General features: G+C 49.5%; 1 protein-coding gene across 7 annotated transcripts in view; it reads right to left on the bottom strand.

Moving 5' to 3' along the window:
- Nucleotides 1-3,527: 3,527 nt before the first annotated feature.
- Nucleotides 3,528-25,414, bottom strand: part of CTXN1 (cortexin 1) — a 48,253-nt gene continuing 26,366 nt past the window's right edge. For 3 of the 7 annotated variants that reach the window (XM_052702265.1, XM_052702264.1, XM_052702266.1), the window contains 2 exons: nucleotides 6,050-6,160; nucleotides 3,528-5,103 (listed from right to left, as the gene is read on the bottom strand). In XM_052702265.1, coding sequence (XP_052558225.1) covers nucleotides 4,666-4,920 — 255 coding nt within the window. In that variant the 5' untranslated portion in view covers nucleotides 4,921-5,103; nucleotides 6,050-6,160 and the 3' untranslated portion in view covers nucleotides 3,528-4,665. Of the gene's footprint in view, nucleotides 5,104-5,604; nucleotides 6,028-6,049; nucleotides 6,161-11,848; nucleotides 13,834-13,860; nucleotides 14,156-25,414 lie in introns of those variants that run through there. The other 4 variants (XR_008210817.1, XR_008210816.1, XM_052702267.1 and 1 more) reach the window with 4 other exon arrangements.

Raw genomic sequence — 25,414 nt, 5'->3', positions numbered from 1 at the left:
AATAGCCAGAAGATGGACAGATTGTACAGCTGGGTTGCTGCTAGAGGCCAGAAAAAGGAGAGCTGAGGATTGAAGACAGAAGAGGTGACTGTTGTTAAGGCTGAACGTTTACAAGGCTTCAGTTGGTTATTGGATCGGCAAGCTTCAGCAGGCCTGCATTAAAGCTCTGCCCACATGAAGGGCGGTAGTGCAGACATGGCTGTTCAAGTCGTAAATGAGTAAATTGACAGACTTCAAGATGATTGTGTGTTTTATTTATGAAACTTAAAACATTCTGTTCTCATCTGGTTGGAATTGCAATCCCACTACGTAGCACTGTGCGTGTGCCAACCTCCAAAGCAACACACAAGTGAAGAAAAAACATTACTGGTGAATGTGAGGGGGTTGAGATGGGCTGCTACGCCAACCAGTGCTGGGTAGCAGCGCCTCTTCGTGCTGTAAGTGCTGGGCTGTGGAGCAGCTGCAGAGGACGAGGACAAGGCCTCCCAACCTCAGGGTCCACCAGGAGGGGCTGCGGGACACCCCCTGCTTATGGCCTCATCCATGGCAGTGACCCTGCCAACGTCCTGTGAGGCTGCGAGGAGAGGAGCATGGCTGGGAGTGCTCAGCACTCAGCCCCCCGCTGCCCCATGGGAACAGCGATGGCCTTGGAGCCCCTGGCTCCCAGCAGGGCCCCCTCCTGCCTGCTGCAGCTGTACCAAAAGCCTGGGCAACAGCACAACGCCAGCAGGCTGCAGAGCTGGGAGGAAGGCCCTGGCATCACCGGTGAGCTTTGGGAACAGGGAATAAGGGCCCTTCTTGTGGGTAGGATCCATGCAACAGGTTCTCCTCCAGCCCCAGGCCCTGAGATGCCTCCAGCCCATCCCATGGAGCTCCACTGAGGTCTTCACCCCAACCCCTGGTTCTCTGCACAGCCTCACACTGCAGCCGTGAGCCTGATTTTGGTGAACCATGAAAGAAGCACTGCAGCTCCAGAAGACCTGCAATGCTGTCAGCAACCAGCATGGCTCTGGGAGTGGGGTGAGTGTGGGGCAGAGCAGACTCCCTGCCATTCTCTGGATGAAGCTAACGGTGATGGAAGCAGCCGACATAAAGACATAATGACTGGTCAGGAAACAAAGCCAAAAGGAAACTTGCATAGGATAAGCAGCACTGCTGTGCTGGTGTGAAGGGGAACATGGGCATCTGTGTGCATGCACACACAGCCAGAGCACTGAAGGAATTTTGGCCGTGTCCAATCAAAACTCACACGGCTGGCTTAGTGAACAGTGCAGTTTACTAGCAATGGATGACAGGTTCTTTTGGATTGCCAGTGAAGAATTCACTGTCTGCCAAGTGTATGAGGTTAACCAAGAATAATACAAAGCATCTGCAAAGAACTAAGTGTAATACAGCCTGACCACCAGCATCCTAACGTATAAAACAAATCCATAGAGACTACTAAGTTTCCTAGGGAAGCACTCAGCATAGCCAAGGGTGCAAATCTTACCCAAGGTGAGTCCCTATGGGGGGAGGAGAGGTTCAGCCCCTTGGCAGATCCCAGAGGTGAGATATAGGCCATGTCTGATCTGTCTGCAATGGGATCTTCCTTAATCTTCCCTCCTTCTTGACCCACTTTTATCATAGAATCATAGAATGGCTTGGGTTGGAAGGAATCTAAAAGATCACTGAGATCCAACACCCCTGCCATGGGCTGCTTTCCAACCACCAGATCAGAATGACCAGAGTTCCCATCCAACCTGGCCCTAAACACCTCCAGGGCTCATGCTCAGTGAGGGGTGGTCATGCCTTGGAGGCAGGCAGCCTTTGGGACGGAGGTGTGTTTTGGTATTATAATAAGTGTATAATGAGCAAAGTTCAACCAAAGGCAGCTTTTTGTCAAGAAGATGACAGACTTGGGGAAGTAGTTTAGCACCACAAAGTTCCCATCCTAGCACTGCTCTTGTTGAAGTCAGTACATCAGTTCTCTTGATGTTATTGATACCTTGTGCTGCTTAGGGAACTACTGTAGGTCACAGCACTTGGCTGTGGAGCTCCACTCCACTCTACCTTCCATGCAATTTAGTGGCATAGAGGTTGCACTCTGCTCTTGTGTACCTGTGAATGACCCGTACCTTAATTTCCAGTGAACAGTGCTACACCTTAAGCTATTATCCCATATATTCTACCCTGTGATTGTAATCACTCAAGCTACATGATATTCAGAAGGAATGAGGAGTGTCTTGTGAGGATTATCAGTCACATCAAATGCGTATATATCTTGTGAGTATGGAAGATGAGCTTAGTGTTCCCCCATATTCCAAAATCTAACATCCATGGTAATTATCAAATTAAGGCAGAGAGCAGTGCATATTAGTTAAACAACAACATGGTGACGCTTCCAGAAGCAGTTGGTGACCATGGCCCCACTCATGATGTTCTCCATCCTTCACTCTTTCCAGGACAGAGTGCAGTGCTTCTACAATGTGATGGACACTCACCAGAGTTTTTGTCCATTTTCTCAAACCTGCACCAACAGTCACTTCAAGTCTTCACATCACAGCCACCCAACCTGCATAGGCAGCTCAGCCACCTCCATGTACAGCCTGGATCCCCTCAGCATTGCTGCCCTGCAGGGCTAGGGGTGTCCTGGGGGATCACACTATGCTGCAAGGCTCATTGCCCCCATGGCCACCATGTGCCACTTCCCCATCCTCCATGTATGTCCCTTGCTCTGTTCCATGCATCCCACCAGCCCAGGCAGAACTGGTGGCCCAGTATGCAGCCATTGGGTGCATATGGACATGGGGATGGGCTGGTGCCTGCATGCAGATCTCAGTCCTGCTGGGAGCTGCTCAGGGGGCACAGCAGAACCAGGACATAGGGAGAATCCATCCCAAGTGACTTCATCCAGAAGGGCACAAAGCTGTGGGGAAATGGCCAGGGGGCAACTGCTGCTTGGGGGGGTGCTGGGCATCAGTTGGTAAGCAGCAAGTGATTGCATTGTGAACATATATATATATAGTTATTATCTTATTCTTGTTTCCATTTTCCTTTTCTGTCTTAGTAAATAGTTTTTAAATCAACCCACAGGTTCTTTGTGGCAGTTTTGCTGAACAGTGATTGTGCTGAGCAGAGGTCACACAACATAGGGACTGTCTGGACCGTGCAGTGAATGCTTGTTGCAGTACATTCTGTGATGTAGGTTCTTGGCCATGCATCCAGTGGTGTCAAGGAAGGTGCAGAAGCAGGCTTACAGGAGCTGGGTACCAGTGTCCCGTTTCTTTGCTGTCTATATGATCCCATACTCCTAATACATCTGTCTGGCCACCTCCAAGAGAGAAGACTCTGAAAGACTTTCCTACCAGAGCAGGGTGTTATGTAGTGCCCTAAGCAGCCCTTGGGCCTTTGTTTTTTTGCATCACCCAGCAGTCAGCCCTTGCACCTTCCCCTGTGCCAGTGCTCATATGACTCCCAGCAATGACTGACATGCACCCACACACCCCAGTGCCCGATGGGACGCATCACAGAGCAGAGGAAAAGCTGTGTGGGGTTAGCACAGTGCAGCTTTATTTCCGTGGAGCAGGAGGAAGTTCTCTCCCACGGGTTCAGATCCCATAGCACACGACTTGCCAGCCCACAGCCATACCCCACCACAGCTTTTGCTAGCTAGCCCTGCGGCCAGCTGCAGCACCCCTGCTTAAGAGGCACGGTTCCCACAGTCGGGTTCCCCCACTATGAGGACAGCCATAGCTCCCCTCACTTACACAGCCCTTCTGCTAGGCAGATGCAGGAGCACGCCCAGGCTGCCCAGGTCCTGCTGGAGCAGCAATGTGCAGAGCGAGGCACTGCTGGGTACTGCCAGGCCTGGGCTGGATGAGAGCCACCTCCCAAGGGCTGCGTGGGGATTTTAGGTCCCTGCAGGGCTCCCCGCAGGGCTCCCAGGCAGGTTTGCAAGTGGCTGCATGACTGCACCTTGCTCAGACCATTTCCACCAGTTTGGCAGGGAGCGGTCATGATGGTGTAAAGCACAGAGTGGGCTGCAGGGCTGGAGGGCAGAAGGGCATTGCACGTGGGGTTTCCATCTCCCCCTTACTTGTGGGGGGCACTTTGAGGCTGCCACACAGAGAGGAACAAAGCCAACATTCGGGTCAGGTGCCTATAAACCCCCTCACAGACAAAGCTCAGCTACAGGGAAACACACACACACACACACTGGGCCACGGTCAGCACTCTCCAGAGGACACAGACAGAGGTGACGCGGAAGGCAGGAGGAGGTGGGGGTCCAACACCCGGCCTGGTGCAGGGCAGGGCTGCCCAGACCAGGAGCCGTGGGGGCCGTGGCCGAGGGCAGGTCCTGCCATGCCCTGCCCCGCTGCCTCCTGCCCCTCTCTGCGGCACGCAGCACTGCCCCAGGCAAGGTGGGCAGCGAGACCCGTGGGGAGTCACGTCACCCCTCCGATGCGTCTTGCCGAGAGTGCTGCAGGCTGCAAAGAGAACTGAAAAGTGCTTAGAAAAGAGAGAAACCCCTAGAAAACCCACCCCAGACAAGAGCCCGACCTCGCCTCCCTGCCCACGGCATCCCTGCTGGCCCGGGGCAACACCACAGAGGAAGGGGGGGCCGGGGCCGGGGCCAGCTGGGGTGGGAGGCACTCGGAGCACCCAGGCTCGCCCCATCCCTGCCCTCTACACCAAGGCGTAGTCAAACTGGCCCCTCTCCAACCCCTCCTTGTGGTCAGTCCAGGAGGAGGCAGGCATGCGGCTGTAGGGGTCCAGCAGGATGCGAAAGCAGCGCACCATCAGCATCACCAAGAAGACGAGGAGGAAGATGACAAAGGCAAAGACGGTTTTCTGCTCGGCATCCATGCCCGCAGTGCTGGCCGGGTGCTCAACCAAGGACGGGGACAGCAGTTCATAATCCATCGTCGATGCATCATTCATGGCAGAGGTGAGGCACACGAGCTGCAAAGAGCACGAGGACAGGGAGCATCGGGGCTTGGGCAGCCAGCTCCAGCCTCCTGCTGTGCACCTGGAACACCACCTGTACCACTCACTCCATAGCCACCAGCACTGCTAAGCTGAGCCAAGGAGCTCAGGATTCACTCCTGTGCAGACCGAGAGCTCCTGGAGGGAAAAGCAAGACGGAGAGAGAGGAGGAATTGGCCGCGGGCTTCAGCTAAAGAGCACCTTAGCTGCTAAATAATTAGAGACGGGAGAGGGCAGGGAAGAGTCTCTGTTGCCAGAATTGCAGTTATGAGCTTGCTGACACAGCCAGACAAGCAGTCAGTTATCTGAGAGAAAAGCCTGGGGACAGTGATATTTATGGCCAGAGGCTGAATTTAGTACGTATTTTCAGGCAGGAAACATGGGAAGAGTATTTGTTAATTGAAAAGTAATACTCTCAGCTTGAAACTTTTCTTAATTATTATTGTTTTAAATTCAACTTCTAAACTATCAGCATTCACCAGGAGTCATTTTTGCTTCAAGTAATTTAAGAATCAGAGGGGTTATTGTTTTTACTTTTGGCAGCTGAAGAAGTGAGAAAGACAACAGGAAGGAGGAGTAAATGTAGGGAGGAGGTGCTTTGTAGAAAGTGAGGATGTTTCAAAAGGAAATCTCCCTTACCACCTCAAAGACACAGGTTCACAAGTGGGTCCATGGTTTTCTGGCAAGCTCAGGAAGCACTGCCACAGTGATGCCACTCAGCAGGGACACAAAGGAACGGGGTGGGTGGCAACTTAGTCTGCTAGTCCTGAGCTTGCCTCTACGTAAATCCCGAGTCCCTCTGGAGAGGCTAGCTGCCTGCCAAGTACAGTGCTGCACTTGGGACTACTTGCCCTGAATCACAGGAAAATGAGACTGAGGACCTTAGCTGTGAATCTGAGCAGGTTTCTCAGGGCTTTACCTGTCTGGCCTTGACAATTTCCCAAGATGGGCACAAGCTCAGTTTGCCCATTCTCACCAAGGGTGATGTTTTCAGCTGCTGTGTGTCCCTTGAATTAATGACTGACTTCAGTTTTGGACCAGGCCTAGAAGGGGCTGAGTCCTGGAGGAGAAGGAGAGCACCTACCTCACTCCAGCTGTGTGGGTGCACTAGCATTGCTGTTGCAGGAGAAGCAGAAGACTGCCTCCCAACAGCCACATCACTGAGCAAAGATCTCCAGGATCCAGCTTTCTTGGGCTAGGGATGAAAAGCAGAAAGACAAATTGACAGAAGTTAAAAGAATAGCAGTCATTTAGCTGTCATAACAAAGCAACAAAGACATTCCTGATTTAGCAAATGCTGTGAGTTCTCAGTGTCTCTTAGACCAGGGCTCTCCTGGGTAGGACAACATCTTTACCAAAGTCCCCTTGCTCCATCCTGGAGCCTGAGTGCTCTTAGTGTTGTGGAGACTGCAGCAAAAGGTCCCACTAGGAGACACCCAGCCAAGCATGCCCCTGCCCTCCAGGCAGCAATACCGGGAGCAACTATCGGTAGGAAAAGGCAGCCAGCTATGGACCACAGAATGTTTGACATGGCTCTGACTCATGCTGAACACCTGCTCTCTTTCCTTTATCTGCACCTCCTGGGACACCGCAAGGAACAGTGCTTGCAGGCTTTAAAAATAATTTCATATCACAAAAACAGAAAAATAAAGGGCAACGGCAGCAGCAAGGTGAGAAAGAGGGGTGTGCTCTCTGTCCACCTTCCTGAGTCCCAGGATTCAGTTGCAAGACAGTGACCCAGTGCCATGTGATCTGTATAGAGGTAAACTATTCCTGTTTCTGAGTACACTGTGAATGGAAATGGTGATGTGTGCAGAAGGAAGCTCTGATATCTGTCACAACTTCCCGCAGCAGAAGTGATCTGCCACTTGTTGGAGATTGGCTGATCCTCACATGCTGCACTTTTCAGTCCAGCACAGTTTGTGATCAGGGGGTGGGAGGCACTTAATAGACAAATCCCCTTCCCTCTGTCCTTGCTTGAGAAGCCTAAACAGGCAAAAGCAAGATTTGATAGCGAAGAGGCTGAATGGGTGTGGGCACAGACCTGAACAGAGCTGATCACAACTGCTCTCTGGTCCCTTTTCACCCCATTTATTTGGTACTCTCCCTTCCCAGAATATCTTTTGTGTCTAGGCCAGACATAGAATGTTCTCTTGATAGGCATCTCTACAGCAGTGTGCAGCACAGCCCAGTTCTCCCACTGGCACAAAGCACCACCGAAACACACCTCTCTATAGGGATGATGAGCCCTGAGCTGGCATCTATGCCGATACTTGGCCAAGGTATGTCTAAACCCCAAATACCAACCACTCCAAAATAGCTTTCTCAACACTTCCACTGACACCAGCTTCCCAATTACATGTCAAGGCTTCTTATGTCCTTGGAGGGTGAGTAGTATCTTTACCCTCATTTGTCAGCTACATTATTGCAGGGAAATACCCACTGCACATCTCCAAAGGGAAACTACTTATATCCAGTGTCCCAGTGACAGGATGTTTGTCACCTCCAGGATGACTGCAATCAGAAGTCTCTTGGATTGTGAAGTGCTCATCATGCTGAGGTTTACACCCACCTCCCATATATTCTCAACCATGCTGGAAGCCCAGCTCAAGCAGTGTGGAGCCTGTGGGACTGCCAGATACAACCTTTTAGTGCTTCAGGAAGGCACCAGCTCTCATGAGCTACCTCTCAAGGACAGCACGTGGGTCATTATCTCCAATGACAGGTCTCCATCACAGGAATGACTGATTGGGCGAAGGCACGCGTGGCCCTGGCAGGTTCTGGTCCATAGTGCTCTCACAAAAACACAGATATATACCCTGATCTTGGGAAATGTATTCCCCTGTATTCCCCTGTATTCAGCACTGGTGAGGCCGCACCTCGAGTACTGTGTCCAGTTTTGGGCCCCTCACTGCAAGAAAGATATTGAGGCCCTGGAACGTGTTCAAAGGAGGGCAACAAAGCTGGTGAGGGGTCTGGAACACAGGGCTGATGAGGAGAGGCTGAAGGAGCTGGGAATGTTCAGCCTGGAGAAGAGGAGGCTCAGGGGAGACCTCATTGCTCTCTATAACTTCCTGAAGGGAGGTTGCAGTGAGCTGGGGGTCGGCCTCTTCTCTCGTGTCATCAGTGATGGGACCAGGGGGAATGGCTTCAAGCTACGGCAGGGGAGATTCAGGCTGGACATGAGGAAGTATTACTTTTCGGAAAGGGTGGTCAGGCACTGGAACGGACTGCTCAGGGAGGTGGGGGAGTCACCGACCCTGGGGGTGTTCAAGGAAAGACTGGATGTTGTATTGAGGGACATGGTTTAGTGGGAGCTATTGGGAATAGGTGAACGGTTGGACTGGATGATCTTTTAGGTCTTTTCCAACCTTGGTGATTCTATGATTCTATGATTCTATGATTCTAAATCGTGCTGGCTCAGGACCCAACCATCTGCTGGCAGGTCTATGGAGGAAGACCAGGACTGTTCAGCCAAGCAGTGCCATGGGCAGAGAGGAGCACTTCTCGTACCTTCTCTGTCAGGGATTTTGACAAATGTATCATCTGATCTTTAATGAGTACAAATTGCAAATATTAGATTTCTATGGCAGTTCCTGCCTTCCCTGGTAGCAGCCGCCCATGCAGTCAGTTAGGCTCCCTCAGGCCTACACTGGCAAGCCTCTGACTCTCCCTTGCTCGTGCTGTGGATTCCCATGGCAAGAGTACTGCATCAGGAGGGGAGAAGAATGGGGTGAACGAACTGAGCTGAGGAGTTTTCCAGCTGAGCAGGAAGCACATTTCGCAGTCAGCAGAGAATGGCCAGCCTCAGAGCACAGTGCCTTGTAGAACCTGGCTCCTCACACTCTGCAAGGAGTGGTCAGTAGTCCAGAGGTGGATGTGAACCATGAAGATGAGGACAGAGTTGGGAATAAAGCATCCCCAGGGCCTCAAAGTGAGCTGACTTCTGAAGAGCCTGGAAGCTCTTCAGACTGGTCTGATGTTGTTCCCATGGAAAGATGGTGGTCAGACACAGAGTGAGCACAGGAGCAGATGATGGTTCCACGTGACCCAATCAGAGGGGCAGCAGAGATGATTCAGAGCCTGGAGCATCTTCTGCATGAGGAAAGGCTGAGAGCCGTGGGACTGTTCAGCCTGGAGAAGAGAAAGCTGAGGGGGATCTCATCACTGTTTATAAATACCTGAAGTGTGTGAGTCAAGTCGATGGAGGCGGACTCCTTTTGATGGCAAACAGCAATAGAACAATGGGCAACAGGAAGAATCTGGAACACGGGAAGCTCCACAATAACACAAGGAAGAACTTCTTTATTGTCAGAGTGACAGAGCACAGGAGCGGGCTGCCCAAGAGAGGTGGTGGAGTCTCCTCCTATGGAGACATTCGAGACCCATCTGAACACCAACATGTGTGACCTATGGAAGGAAACCTGCTTCAGCAGGGGGACTGGACTCCATTTCTAGAGGTCCTTTTCAACCCTTTCAAGTCTGTGACTCTGTAATAGTAAGTGACCTTCCAACAGTTTCTGAAAATCCCAAGCTAGGGTGTCAGGGCCTAGAGATGTTCATGGACCTTTTTGTAATTCGATTTCATAGAGCTGAACAGAGAGCAAAGCTAAAATGTGTAGGTGGGAACCAGCTGCTGTTCCACAGGAGACATTCAGTAACGTCATCCTATAACTTCCACACATAGCACAGTGACTTTCTGGATATGCACAGAAATTTTTGGCCACAGCTGTCAGAATTCAGACTTTGGTGAAAATAGCTCAGAGATCAAATAAACAAAAGCAACCAGGCTCCTTATCACAGGCTCCTTCTCTCCCTCTGCCAATTATTCTTCCACTGCATGAGGCTGTGGGGCTGAAAATAGCAATAATCTCTGCAGAGAGAGCTCTTCCCATGTGCTAACTATTCCAGCTTGGTGCTGGGATAACTGGGGCCTTCTGTGATCTGGTCATTGTGATTGCACAAAGACAGCATCTCAGAGTCCAACCCTGCACCAAGAGCCCTAACGCCATGTCTTGCATTAACATGGCAGAGCATCCCTGCTTTGTGGCTGCCAAGAAGCCACTGCTGGCCGAGTGACTTCCACCAGCTGCAGCCCTCCACCAGAGACTTCAGTGGAGATTCATGCTTCCCATGGATACATCTGGGTTAGGAGAATTCCAATTTGTAATCCTTGGTACCAGCGATGCTGAGAACAGGTCCTGCTGCAATATAATCAACGCAAGCACAAATCATGTGTCTGGAGGTGCCCAACTGACTTGTAACTGATATCAAAAATGCAGGGAGAAACATGCATATGTGGAGGAAAATACAAGTTTTTCTGCCAAATCGTAACCCTGTATTAAAGTATTTCTCTCGCATTCAGGATGTGTTGCTATTTTATTACCATGTGAAGAATCAGACCTTAATTTCCCAAGAAAATGCTGGTAAGGTAGTTAAGTGAAGGCAGCTGTTATTTAAGGAATATGTGATTGAGTTTTATTAAGATTCATGTTCCCTTAGTAACTAAAAAGAATGCATGAGCAAGGAAGTGACTAAACAGGGAGAGAACTCACAAAGGAAGAGGACTGTCAACTATTTAGCAACACTGTGGGGATATTTTTACGAGTACAAAACACAAATTAAATGTTAATTTGGCAAATGACAAATATCTAATGAAATATTAACCTCAAAAAGAGGCACAGAACAGTGCTTACAATGCAGGATGCCATCTGGTGTGGAGGGCTCACCCTTCCCACTGGTGACACCTCCAAATGGAGGCTGATCCCATGAGTAGCAGTGGCAGAGGGATGGGACCGTGGAGGGATGGAGCCATGGCATGACTCAGCCTGCTGCCTGCACTGCCCTCAGACAGATCCACTAGCATCAGCTTATTCCACCCTCCCAGTCCTTGCAGGTTTTTGACCAAAAGACAAGAGCGAGAGCTAGCTGCTGTATGGGAAAGCACAAAAGGAATCAGTGGGAAGGGAACCCAGCTGTGGAGCCAGGGCCTGAGGCAGCTCACCAAGGCACTAACAACGCTTGTCTTACAGTGCTGGGAGATGAAGACAGCTTTTCAACACTGTAGTTGATATCAAGAAACACCCAGCCCTGCAAAGGATGCATTTTAGTGGCAGAAATTGAAAAAAGACCCACATGATTGACACAATGAAGCAGAACTGTACCCGAAGTGCTGACCTATTCCAAGAATGGAACTGGAAGATGAGCACTATTATGAGTGAAGCGGGGTTTAATTGCACTGTGTCATGGATGCAGTCCAACAGCCAGGGAGGGACTTCATTTGCACGCTTTTAAATAAACGCAACTTTCTTAGTCCCGTCTCACAACAAAAGAAGACATGTACAATTATATAACATCAATAAATGTGTGTAATATCTTAAGCAGAGAAAGCAGAACTAGTTTTGATGGAGGAGAGTTCTGAGGGGGCTAAAATGCTCAACTCCACATGAAGAGAGCAAACAAAATGTCTGCACGCAAGGAACGGCATCAAATTCATTAGGATGCTGCTAAAGCAACCCTGCTTTTCAAAGCACAGATCCACTGTTGCTCTCCATACAAACCTACGTGAGGCAAGCTGGAGGAATATCCCAAATACCCAGGGTTCAAGGAGGAATTGGTGTGCAAAATGAGCAGGACAGGGGAGCAATGCCACATACACGCTCTGCTCAGAGCTGGGAGTACTCAGCTGCTCTGCAGGAGCCAGGGGTCTCACAGGACCCAGCTCAACATGATCCCTGTTGTTAATATTCATCCCACTGCCGTGCATGGCACACAACCTCCTGTTGCAACCGGAGAGCAAACGCGATTGCCAGGGAGACAGGGAAGCAAGCACCCTTGTGAGGGCTGCAGGCAAAGTGCTTAAGCAAGAGGTCTGCAGGCCTACCAGCTCCAGAGAGAGACGGAAAGGCTTTACTTGCGGCACTGAAGGACTTTGTCTCTCCCTCCGCTGCTCCACAGCCGTGCTTCCTGGCCCACAGGCCCTTCTCCTTCAGAGCCGGGCTGGGCACACCTCTGGCACTGCCATAGGGATCTCGCTGCACAGCAGAATTCTTGGCAGGGCTTGCATTGCCTTTTTCAGTCAATGTTGCTGCTGATTCCCCACACTAACAAATGAACACATGCCACTGGGTTACTGCACGGCTGCCAGGATCAACAGAGCTGCTGCTACAGCCAGGGGCAGCTGGAGATCCCTCTAAGGAGGGAATAAGAGGAGCTGCATCCCCTCTTCACTCCTTCCCAAACGATTGCATTCACCTGCCATTCTGCAGTGCTCACCTTTCCTCTGGAGGAAACCGTCTCCCACAGGATCTCCTCCTGTTCCAGCCTAGTTATGCCCCTCAGGAAGAGAGAATTTGTAGGCTCTGTTTCCAGGAACAAGCACCCGATTGTCTGTGGAATCCGTCCCACAGGGCTACAGATCATGGCATGGATACATGCATTACAGGCTTCTGCTCCAAAGCAGTGCCCTGGAATGGGCTGTGGGTCCCTTACAAGCAGTCTGCAGGGATGAGTGGCAGCAGTTAGTTTTCCTTCAGGAGGGCCTCCACCACCAGCCCTGCCAGCACCTCTCCATCACTTGGCTCAGCTCCCAGCTCCCATGAAGGTCCAAGGAAGACCCCAAGTGTCAGCAGGATCCCTTAACTGCACCAATGGGTCCAGATGTCCCCTCATGCTCTAAAGATTGTTTAACGTTTGCTTTTGAGCACCTTCCAGAAGGAATGACACTTCTGTCCTGCAGGACTGTCATGGACTACACAAGGTCGAGACCCTGGGAGGGATGCTCTGTGACTCTCCTCTGCCCCATGCGCTGTGCAGGGACGCACCAGGGCAGGGGCTGAGGAATGCCCATCTGCCCATGACATGAAGAACCGGGCTGAGGGGATGTACCCACAGCCCTTTGCCTGGGCTGCAGGAGGACCCCAGGCTCTTTCTGCCCACTGCCCCTTGGTTCCATCCCAGCCCTGCAGCCCTGCACGTCTGTAACCCAAGCCCCCTTGTAAAAGGCTGGCAAGTCTTCTGACACGTTAGCCCACGGCTAACAGGAAGGCCAGGACTCTGCTGTTTTTCTGGTCCCATGCAGCCACTGTGGAGGGGACTTGCTGGCAAGGCAGCTCTACTTCAGGATTGCTGCTGAGCCCCACAGTAGAGGAAGACAGGGCATGGAGCACAGGATGGAGCTAATCAGGCCAGGGCAGCAGCACGAAACACTGAGGGTGAGGCACTCTTGCCCCTAGAGGGTGCAGGGGCAGTTCTGGGGCTCTGAGGTCCACAGCATCACGTACCCTGATAGACTGAACCATACCAAGAGTCAGCCTCCCTGGCACACTGCTAGGCACGGTGCCCCTCACCCAACTCTGCCTTCTCTCTATCCAGTTTTCACCACAGAGATGGCCTGCTCTAATCACATTCAGGACAGACAAGCAGAAGGCAACCTCCAGGCAAGAGCCTCAGCTAAGGAGAGATGATTCTTCCCAGATACTGCAGTCCCTGGTCTCCCTGGGAGCAGAGCATGGGAAGCTCAGCCCAGCACAGTGCTCTGCAGAACTCCCTTCATGTGCCTTCCGTCATCCCAGCACACAGAAATCCCACCACCACCAAACCAAGCCACCCGGTAGGAAGATAACCCAACAATAAATCTGTCTGTTACCCATAACAACAGAAAAGCCCAACATCCTGCTCTCTCCATCTAGACTCAACAGTTTCCACCAGAAGACATACTGGTCCCAACACCAGATGAGCAGAGCTACCCCACATCCCGAACCCATCCCAGTGAAAGGTCCTTGACAACTAAGCATAGAGACAACTTCCCCCTCCCCTTTGCACTTCCTGGCTCTGCAAATCCTCTGTCCTCCCCATGGCATGAACACTTGCGAGGGGTTGGGGCATGGACAATACCTGGATTGCATGGTCGGGGGGCCCAGCCATTCAGCCACAGCGATTCCCAGCTCTAGCACTTGCCATCTCAAGGGAAAGAGCAGATGCCTCTCTCCTGGAGAGCGCACAGGGAAGGCAACTGCTCTTCACTCACACTGGAGCAGGTTCCTATGGCGATGCAGAATCAATTATAATAAAAGGTGGAGCACAGCTATTGGAGCTGGGAGAAGTTTTGTGAGCTGCCTGCCTGGGAAAGCGATGCTGTAAGAGGAAATGGGCTGGGGACTGTGGGCTGGGCCTGGCCATCCCTGGGATCCAGCTCCTGAATCCCAGTGTCCCCCTGGGTGCTCCATGCTCTCCCAGTGCAGTACGTACAGGGGTCTGCCAGACACCTACATGTCTCACCCACATTTCCCAAAAGGAAGGGAAGGCACTGGGAGCAATCCGAATTATCCAGCTACAAATCTGTCTAGTACAGGCCTTTGCACTCCCACCCTTACCATGTCCCCATGGAAGGAGCAGATCCCAGCATGGAAAGTTTTTGTACAGCAGAACAGACAGCCCTTCCTTTCACATGCAACCCTCCTTTTGTTCAACTCCCTTGCAAAAGTTGCTCCAGCTGTGTCTGTCCCAGAGCCACAGCTTTGCTCTCAGCAGGCTGAGATACACAGGAGCAAGCACAGCCTTCCTGCTGGGCAGGCACATCCCTACTATGCCAGCATTGAATCCAAGCCTGACTTCATGCAGCACCCAGCACATGGAACTGCACCTCCAAGATGCAGTTTAAGTATGAGATGCTGGGTGCACAGCTGGCCATGAAGATGTTTAAGGAGTGAAGGATCTGCGACTGCAAAATATCACTACAACCCTGTATGCACCTTCTCACTCCAGGCTCAAGGAGTGATCCAGGTTCAGTGCCAAGCCTGGCAGCTTTGGGATGCAAAGTGCTGTCAGGCTGGCAGTGTCACACCCAGCTCACAGGGAAACAAGCCGAGGTTCGGGAGAGGTCCAGGAGTGTGAATACATGCTTGGACCTCAACCAGAAGCCACACTCTGCCACGCTGCCTAACACTCCTGCACAAGCTCGTGGCTGAGTGTGTGCCACCAGCTCTGCCTGCTGCTGCTTCCCACCTGCACGCCCTCCCCACCTCTCTGTGTCAGATCTGTACAAGCAAATGATGGCAATCTTTTCTCTTCTGGAGAAAGGTGACAGGAGCGTCGAAGCCTGGGCAATATGATTTGGAGGAAGAACTAACACTAGATGCAAAAGGAGAGTGTCAGGGACAGGAGGGGTCAGTATAACTGGCAGATCCACTGCAGCAGTGATCATGGGGAGGAGATGATCCACATCCAGTTTTGATGATCATCCACAGACAAAGGCTGTGTCTCCTTGTTCTGAGTCCTGAGCTAAAAGATATGGGGACAGGGTTGGCAGGAGCTCAACAAGTGAAGAGTGCCTGGTAAACAAATATACGTAGCCTGACCAACAGCATCCCTGAGTTTTTGGCAGAATTTAGCTGTCTGAGCAAGCCCAGAAAGCAAGATTTGGCCATTCCCAGGCACCATGAGTGAGAATGGCAGTCAAGTTCTGGAAGCAGGATATCCCTCTGAACGCAGATTCTCCTGTAATTTGTCACTGCTATGTCCACATGTGGCTCCTGTCATCTGCTAACAGCAGGGCCTTGCACATGTAGATCCTCTTGAATGAAAATCTTCATGAAAAAAAGAAAGAAAGAAGAGAACTCTGACCTACAGGGATTCCAAGGGAACAAAGGCAGATGTTCAAGCAGGAGACTTAATGGAAGGGAAACCAGGGGTGACATCCACTGCTATGTGCTCTTGTGAAAAGTGACTCATCCCTCCTCATTTATGTGCTCAGAAAGGGACATAAAAAGCTGCTGTACTTCTACTGGCTGTTAGTGGCACCCGTAGGTATGGATTAGAAGCCCAGGTTGCATGTAGCTGCTGGGAGGTGTTGCAGTCCTTCTCCACACTGCTTCCTTGTTATGATTTCACAATTTCCCCAGTGCAAAAATCCATTCTATAAAAATTAATCACCAAATCATAAAAGCAAAATCCTCCATGGTTCCCCTTCAGCACAGTGCAGCATATTCCCTTCCTTCAATAAAGTAATTCATTGTAAATACCTAGAAATAACCACAGTATTTCCTGTCCAATCCACTACAGCTGCTAATTGAATGCAATTTTGTGGTTGTGTTTGCTTGCTTGTTTTTCAGAGATGCTTACAGAAAACATTCTAACACTTAAATCATCACATTGCCAGGAGCAAAGGGCCATGAATGGCCTCCCTGCAATATTAATATTGCTTTGCTAGTCATCAGTCTTTTGGCCAGAACTGGGAGTATGTGAACGAATCATAGCTAAAATTCTTCCTCATAGGCACTCATGGAAGTGTCATAGGAGCCCCTTATGACCTGTGGTGTCCCTGGCTGTGGAACTGTGTGACCCGTAAGCCAGAGGAGCTGCTTGCACAGGGGTGCCTCAGGACCCCCTTGCTGATGTGCGGCCACTGGCAGAGTTGAGGGGCTCTGCACTGTGCAATCCATCCCTGCCCAACTCCCATTATGCCTCATTCCAGCCCAGCATAGGCCAACTCAGTCCAACCCTTCTCAACATCCCCATTGGCCCCACAGCCATGGCTTTCATGTGCCTCATGCGCTGCGATTAGCCAAGGAGCTTTGCCACATCTTTGCCTAAGGGCTGAACACCACGACCTCTGGCCAGAGCTGGTCGTGCGCCAGCAGCGTCCAAATTCACAGCAGCAGCTGGTCCTGGAGTGTGCAGCTGAGCTGCTGCTGGGTTAAATCACAACAGTCCATTTGGTGCCCAGTGTGGGGCTCAGTGGGTTGAGATAAAGGCATATCTGACCAGAACGCGTTAAAACAAAATTGTTGTGTTACAGTAGGTCAACAGCTGCTGGCACAATGCTGATCTTGTTCTTCACAGTGTGGTTTTATTTGCTTTCCTGGTTGTTTTTCTTAACTCCTTCCAGGTTTACCATCTCAGGGGGCTGGCCTAAGCTTATCTGCAGTTTTGCCAGCTTATATATAGCAGACGCTCATGTTATACTGGATTTAATTTGACATCTGCACTCAGCACAGACATAACTTTTGCATTTCAGGAACCTTATCATGGAAACTCTTAAAAAGAACACTCTTTACTACAGGCAAATTAAAATAGTTTCTGAAGTTTTCTTGCATAGCTGGGATGCTCAAGCTAGCACGATCCTATTGCTATGTCTTCTGCATGTATTTCCACTTTTGGTTAAGAAGCAATTAAAAAATACCACCCAAAGCTCTCCCCTGAAGCTGTGGACGGCAGGGTGTGTGGGAGGAGATGGGCAGGTACTGTCACTGTTATCACCTCCAGTGGGTCTGTAATTCACCTCTGAACAAGTGTGGAATCCTAAAAAGCAGACAGAATTTTTTTAAAAGATATGTCCTGATTCTGGCAATGTTGCACTGAAGATGGAGGACATTAAGAAGATATTTGCTTTGCCTGGTCTCTCAAAGGACCCCATAGTTGTGGGGTTGCTAAGGGTGGAAGAACAGCAGGTGCCAATCACTACCACAGCAATGCTCTGGTGTCAATATCACACCAACCAGGACTCCCTGATTCCATCCATCAGCTGATTCACCAGCTGGAGAACCAAGGAGTAATCAGCAAGACTCACTCACCTTTCAGTGGTCCCATATGACCAGTGCAAAATTTCAGCAGAGATCGGAGGCTGACAGTGGGCTATCATGGCCCAAATGAAGTCACACCTCCGTTAAGCACTGCTGCCCGTCATACTAGCCAAAACGAACTGGAGTCAAAGGCAGGCAAGTGGCATGCCACAACTGACATCACTAATGTGATCTTCCCAATCCCTCTGGTAGCTGAGTGCAGGCCTCAGTTTGCTTTTACTTGGAGGGGCTCCTGCATGTGGGGCACTTTGGGACACGGTTTAGTGGATATGTTGGAGATGGGTTGATGGTTGGACATGGGTGATCTTAGAGGTCTTCTCCAACCTTAACAATTCTATGATTCTATAAATGCTATGACTATGAGTCAATCATCTTATTCTTTAAATATAGAGCAGCCTGGGAGCTCTAACCCTCATAACAAAACTGCATGTGACCTCCCCAGTTCCTTCTAAATACTGTGAATTTTGAGTGACTACAGCCTTGGGGTAGATTACATGGAATATCTCCTGGAGATGATCTATTGAAATGTCCACTCCTTGAGAGAAGGCAGAATTCCAGGGTGGAATGAAGTGGATAATCTGTTCCGTGTTAGTTCTCTAAGCAACACAAGACCAGCAAACCTAAGGTTGCTAGCAGTGCCAGGGGAGCTTGATACGCTGACTCTAAGTGATACAACACTGAGGGGGGAGTGCAAACACACACATAGCCAAGTTCAGTGATAACATTGCAGGCAGGAATTTGATAGTGCTACAGAACAGATAAACATCCTTCTTGGTACACTGAGCCAGCAGCATTCCACCTTTCTGTCAAAAATGCATTCTCTGAATAAACTTTACAAAGTGCAGGTGTGTTTGATTAGAATCACTAAAGCTCCACCTGAAAGAAAGAAAATAAACAGTTAAAAATGGCTTAAGAGGAGGAAGGGGAGGAAAGATACCATCACAGATTGGTCAACAGCACAACACTGGCTTCTGGGATCAGATGACAGGCTGAGCCCCACTCCTCCCCCATAGGGATGCCTGCTGGGTAAGATTCACACGTGAGGTTGTGCTAAGTTCTTCCCTGGGAAACCTAGAATTCTCTATAGACTTGTTCCAACCATTTAACATGGTTGTAGTCATCTGTACTATGTGTGTTCTTGGTTAACTTCACATACTTTGCAGACAAAAGAACTTGTATTGCTGCTGCTTTAATAAACTGCGCTATTAATTTACCTGGCTGTGTGAGTTCTCACTGGGAGCAGCCAAATTCCTTAAGAGCAATCATGAGAGTACATTCAGGTGTGACTGGACAACTGGAGAGCATTATTTGTGAATCCACAATCATGACACGTCGTGTATTGGACCCGACCAGGCTTGTAGTTCTGAATTCAACATCTCTCAAAATCTAAGCCCAGCTGCCCACAACCCCTCTGATATCTGAGGATAAGCTGGGATGCAAGGGCATTTATTTTCTGCTAAAGTTTTTTGCACTTCTAACACAATTACAGCGATGGAAGGAGAACAACTGAAACAAAACTATCTGGGTCACTGCCTGGTGGAAAGATACTGTGCCCAAGGTAGAGAAGCTGTTTGTACCAGTACTTATGTATTGCCCCCGTATCCAAGAGTTGGGCCATTGTACAGCATCAGAACAACCAGCAGGTGGATCAGGTTGCTAGGACTGAAGTGGCTCAGGGGAATTTGGATGAACTTAAGGGTGAATTATGCCCATGACTCCTCAGGGCATCGGGGAAGAAATGCAACATATAGATGGGCAACAGGTGCTGGGACATTCAACTTTTAGCAAAAGCCACCTGTTAGTTGACACATGGGGATCTGCCATCAGTCACAAACCTTTATGTACTGCAGGAGATGATGCCCCTGTAGTGCACATGCAAAAAATATACAGGTTAGGACAGACAGGGCTATTCCTGCATCTGGCAAAGGCAAGATTATCCATGAGATTGCTTTTGCTCAAGGACCAGAGTGCACGTGGTGGGGAATGCAGAAGGGTGGGGAAGTCGGTTTGTGTACCTCAGTATGATTTGGTGTTGGGTGAGGACAGCCAATAATTTGAATTGTGTGATGTTAGTTCCTACATAATAATGCATGTCTCCACTACTGGTGTTGCTATACGCCGTATCAGTGGTACCACAGTGGGTATTACCCAGATTAAAGATGAATGTATTATGATGGAATCAGAACTGGCTTCAGCATGCAGCAGTATAAGAGTGCGCAGCACCCCTCCTGCCGTGAAGGAATGTTATGACAGATGGACCCAAAGTCTTTCCCTAAATGAACTCCTTGGCAACTTAGAGACATGGCCTTAGATTATGAGAATGGTATCTGTGTGTACAAAGGCTGCTCCAAAAGTAACACCTCCTGTTTTATAATAATGACAGGGAATGTTAGAGGTGAATTTGGTGGGATGACAGCAGAAGCTGAACCTTCCTGCCAGTACCCCATTACATTTTGTTGTCATGAGACAGATGACAGCAGAGGGTCTGACAAAACGGCATCTGACACGAATGTGTGGATGGAGCAACAGTGTGGAACTGAATCCCTCCTTGTGGAGCAAATGATGCCCACTGACATTCATAAGCACTCACAGAACATTTATGGAGACCCAACAGTGAACGTGAGGGATGGGAGGTGCCTCTCAGTAGTGGTGACAGCAACGGCGGTTCACCTCTGCTGGTACAGATTTGTACAAGAGCAGCTTGCAGCTCTTGTTGATCACAAGTGAAAATGCACAGCTAATGGTGGTGACTCTGTTGAAAAACAGAGTTTTGTAGCTGAGAATTTGTTCTATCAAACGGTGTTATTGTGTTATTTGGGTCTGTTGTAATACCATGGAAATAAATAGGAGACATGGGAAAGTGTGGGACCTGAATGTGACATAAATGATACAGAACAAGGAGTGGATACTGTCTCTATTTCAGCATTCTTTTCCTTCATAGCATCTGGTACAACTCTGATTTGACTTAAGGAAGAAAGCAATGCTGGTAACATACTGAATTTCCCATTGCTGCTGAGCAGTGCTGCACAGAGACAGGGATCTTTCAGCTTTCCAGCTCCTTGTACAATCAGCTAGGGAGCTGGGGGGACACGAGGAGCTGGGAGGGGACAGAACCAGCACAGCTGAGCTACAGTGTCCAAAGGGATGTTCCATACCATATGAGAGCATGGAAAAAAACCTGTATAACAGTGAAAAGTTGGCCAGGGGGGAGCTGCTGTACGGGAACTGGCTGGGCACTGGGGGGCAGATGTTGAGCAATCATTTGCTTTAGAAATATTATTATTATTTCTCTTTTCCTTTTAATAAATAGCCTTTATCTCAACCTATGAGTTCTACTTTTTTTCCTGACTCTCAGCCTTATCCTGCAGGGAGGGTGGAGTAAGCAAATGGCTGTGTGGTGCTCAGCTGCTGTGGGTTAAACCACAGCATGTCAGTGAGCTCCTGCTGATCTTATCTTCTTTAAATTTGTAAGCATTGCTTCTGCAAACACAATTACATTAGTTGAATGCTCTCTCTGGTGTTATGGACCACCCAGGACTTCCCTGTCTGGGACTGTCTCCAGCACAGCAAGTTGCTTCTGGGACATCTTGTGGTCTTTTTGCACTGAGCAAGAGCCAAAGAGGAGCAGCAATTTACAGCAACTGTGCTTACAGCTTCCCAAAAGCACAAAGGTAGAGCATGTGTGAGCAGCAGCAATAAAGACCCTCACTGGATAACTTTGGAGTGTTCCCAGGGCAGCATAAAACCACGCCAGCCATGGAAGTCATCCCTTACTGCAACAGGAGCAGCAAATGTTACCAGCAGAGACCAGGCAGATCTGTAAGGCTCCCTGACCAGAGCAGCAGACCCCATGCTGTGGTTGCACATCCAAACTCTGGGTTCAGTGAGGGAGACCTCTCCTTCGGGCAGAGTAGGCAAAGAATGGTTTTAGTGGCTACATATGCAGTTTCCCCAGTACCAACAATCTGCACAAGTCACCCATGCACCCCTTCAGAGTAAAAACAGACGATGGCCAGAAGAAATACCTCACTAGGCAGGGAATTCAACATTAGACTTGACTGCTGATATGGCTGTATGTGGTCTATGGCTCACACATCTGCAGGTATGTAGATGAATTACAGCTGCAAGGTGACTTGTTCCAAGGGCTCCCCACCAACTGAGCATTTAAATGACAGAGATAAAAGCAACAGTAAACCTGAACAGTGCTGCACATATTCCTTGACTGCAGGATCAACTTAGCTGGCTAAAGGTAATGGAGGAGTCTGGAGACAGCTCCTACTTGGCATATCAATTACACCCCATGGATGTCCTTGCCTTTAGATTAAGGCAAAGCAGCATGTGCTCCTGCAAACATTATTTTGCTTAATGACAGAAACTATGAATTGCTCTCTTGTAAGAAAATGCTGCAAGAACTCTGAAGAACAAACGTCACAGAATCATAGAATGGCTCAGGCTTGCCATGGGAAGATGGGATGAGGATGCACCATGTCATGCCCTGGTTCAAATTCCATCCAGAGCTGCACAACATGGGATTCACTGTGTATGGAGTGACATAAGATCATATACAATATTCTCTTCCAGCACTGTATTCTATTCCTTTGTCCCTGAGAAGAATCATGTCTGTGTGGAAGCCTAATTCCAACCAGCCCAACACATTTGCAAAGAACCAGGAGTGGTGGTTGGGACTCACCTACCTGCACTGTGCAGACAGTAAGGGAGCTCATTCTGCCAGGACTTGAAGGGCTGGACAATTAACTGAGGTTCAGCCTTTGCATTATCTCACCACTCAGCCAAGCACTTTTGAAAGAAAAAAAAGCTGAGTGTTTCTCTAATCAAAAATCTATTCACCTATGAAATGCAATAAATGGGACCTCTGTACTTTTTTTTTTTTTTTTTTTAGTGCTGACAAAGTGATATTGTAAAATACTGCAGCGGTAGCGATGGGTAAAACCCTGTGGCATAGAATGAACGTTTTTGTCTTTGAGGACAGTGAGTGGAAATGTACAACTGGAGGCTTCAGTTCAAAGCAAAAATAGTTGCCCATGGCTCAGTGAAAATAATTATTTATTCATGCAGTTTTCACCAACTGAAGATTTTAATTTAACTGCCAATGGCGAAGGGCTTAATGAACATTAACTTCTGACTTACTGTGAGATTGGATTGCAACAAACACAGCGCTGCTTCAGAGAGGCAAGACAACTCAGGAGAGTTTGTCACCTCTCAGCTGCCAGATGACAGCGCGCTGAGCTGAGCAGACTGAGGAAGGACTGAGCCAGTTCAAACACACCAGCTCCCCTTTCTTGATGCCCTGATACTAGCAGGCTCATGGCACACTATCATCCTCTTTCCTGGAAAGTACTCAGCGCTGACCTGAACCTTCCTGATGAGGGAATATTTCTCAATATGCCTGGGTGACAGTGAGGGAAGAGTGTGTCCTTTCCACTGCTAATCCAGAGTACTTGGGAGCAGCTGAATCCTCTGTAATGGCAGCTAATCAAGCAGAGAATTGCACCTCATCACTCTTTCCTCAGAGCCAACTTCAGCTTTGCAAAACTATTGTGGATAATGTGAAGGATGTTTTATAGTTGACCTATTCTTCCTTATCTGCACGTTGAGAATTCTCTCCTCAAAGCCTTCTGGCCCCAGAGGCTGCCAAGAACTCCTTTAAACATTACAGAAAGAGGGAGAGGAAGCATTGATACCGAAGACTTAAAGAGTCTGGTTGACGTTCAGGGAACAGATCCCTCTAAACTCCAGATGGATGGGAGTGGGTAGACATTGTAAGGAGGCACTGAGGGGTGATGTACGAGACAAGGAGGTGCCAAAGAGCAGTCTGTGTACCTCAGCATCAGGACCATCTATGGGCCAACTGAGAGACCAAGAGAGAGCCCTGGCAAGACCCTCTTGATTGAACGGTGCAGGTGCAATGATAGATTTAATATGATATGGTCTAACTAGGCTTCAGCAAAGCCTTTGACACTGTCTCCCACAATATTCTCCGGGAGACGTTGTCAGCCCATGGCTTGGGCAGGTACACTCTTTGCTGGGTGAAGAACTGGATGGATGGCCAGGCCCAGAGAGTAGTGGTGAATGGAGTTACACCCAGCTGGTGACCGGCCACAAGTCATGTTCCCCAGGGGTTGACAATGGGGTCCATCCTGTTCAGTATCTTTATTGATGACCTAGACAAGGGCATAGAGTGCACCCTCAGCCAGTTTGCAGATGACACCCAGCTGGCAGAAAGTGTTGATCTGCCTGGGGATAAGAAGGCTCTACAGAACAATCAGGACAGGCTGGATAGCAAGGCTGAGGCCAATGGGATGAAGCCCAACAAGACCAAACGCTGGGTCCTGCACTTCGGCCACACAACTCTAGGCAATGATGCAGGCTTGAAGCAGAGTGGCTGGAAGACTGTGTTGAGGAAACAGACTTGGGCGTGTTGGTCAGCACTCAGCTAAACATGAGCCAGCAGTGGCCCAGGTGGCCACGAAGGACAATGGCATCCTGGTTTCTGTCAGAAATAGCATTGCCAGCAGGAGCAGGGAGGTGATCATCACTTTGTACTCAGCTCTGGTGAGGCTGCATCTTGAGAACCATTTTCAGTTTTGGTCCCTTCACTACAAGAAAGAAATTGATGCCTAGGAGTGTGCTCAGAGAAGGGCAACAGAGCTGTGAGGGGTCTGGAGCACAAGGCTTATGAGGAGTGGATAAGGGAACTGCGATTGTTTAACCTGGAGAGGAAGAGGCCCAGGGGAGACATTATTGCTCTCTACAATATCCTGAAAGGATCCTGCGGCGAGGTGGGGGTCAGCCTCTTCTGCCATGTAACTCAGCATTGTGTCAGGGGAGATTCAGATTGGACATTAGGAAATTCTTCTCCAAGGGAGTGGTCAGGCACTGGAATGGGCTGCCCAGGAGTGGTGGAGTCACCATCCCTGGAAGTATTCAGGAAATGTTTAGATGTGGTACTGAGAGACACCGTTTAGTGGGGAAATATTGGTGAGAGGTGGATAACTGGGCTGGATAATCTTGATGGTCTTTTCCAACCTTGATGATTCTATGATTCTATGCTTCTATTGGTGACAATTCTGGGAACAGGTGGGAACTTTGCAGAAATTGCAATGAAGATTCCTATATTAAATGTATATAACAAGGGTGATGAAGCTCTGGGGTGTGCATGTTTTGTGGAGAGATCCCCGTGCACCTAGTGCTGCGGTAAACCAGATTTGGCTTTCTAAACTATCATTTGGTTTGGAGAATGTTCTTGGTTATGATTTCCAGTAACAGCGCAGTCCTCCAGGCACAGCTGCACCCACAGCTCATGACAGTCCTCAGCAGGCCAGAGACAGCAGTGGTCACAGCCAGCCCAGGGAGAGCCAACGCACACCAAGGAAGGCACACAGAGATACTGCTCCTGGGAGGTGAAAGGCAGGCATGGTGCAAAGCAGAGGCAACAAGATCTGCTGCCCTACTCCCTATGCATTCCCTGTCTGCTTTCACTGGACAAGACAAAAGCACTACAAAGGACGAAATGATGGTTTGTGGTGAGACAGCCAAAGACACCGACATGCAGCCCAGATTTAGCAGCCAGCAATTTAACTAAGATGCTGGTGAGCACGTGTGTGCATGTGGAGTCTTTCATACAGGGGACGAGACACACTGCAGTGATTTTGACACAGAGATCGTGGTACTGTGAGAAGTCAGCGATACGCATGACTGTTAACTTGAAAAGTCTCAGTTCTGTGCAGTGTGCATCCAGCTGCCTTCAGGCTGTGCAGTGCTGCACAAATCCCTTGGTGGCAGGAGAAACTGAGACAGCTCGTTGTGACAGAGCTACTGGGGATGGTGTGGCCTTGTTTCTATCTACC

The sequence above is a fragment of the Tympanuchus pallidicinctus genome, unplaced genomic scaffold (assembly GCF_026119805.1).
Source record: "Tympanuchus pallidicinctus isolate F22 unplaced genomic scaffold, pur_lepc_1.0 scaffold43, whole genome shotgun sequence".
NCBI lineage: Eukaryota > Metazoa > Chordata > Aves > Galliformes > Phasianidae > Tympanuchus > Tympanuchus pallidicinctus.
The sequence above is the reverse complement of the archived record's forward strand: the minus strand, read 5'-3'. Positions and strand labels throughout refer to the sequence as shown.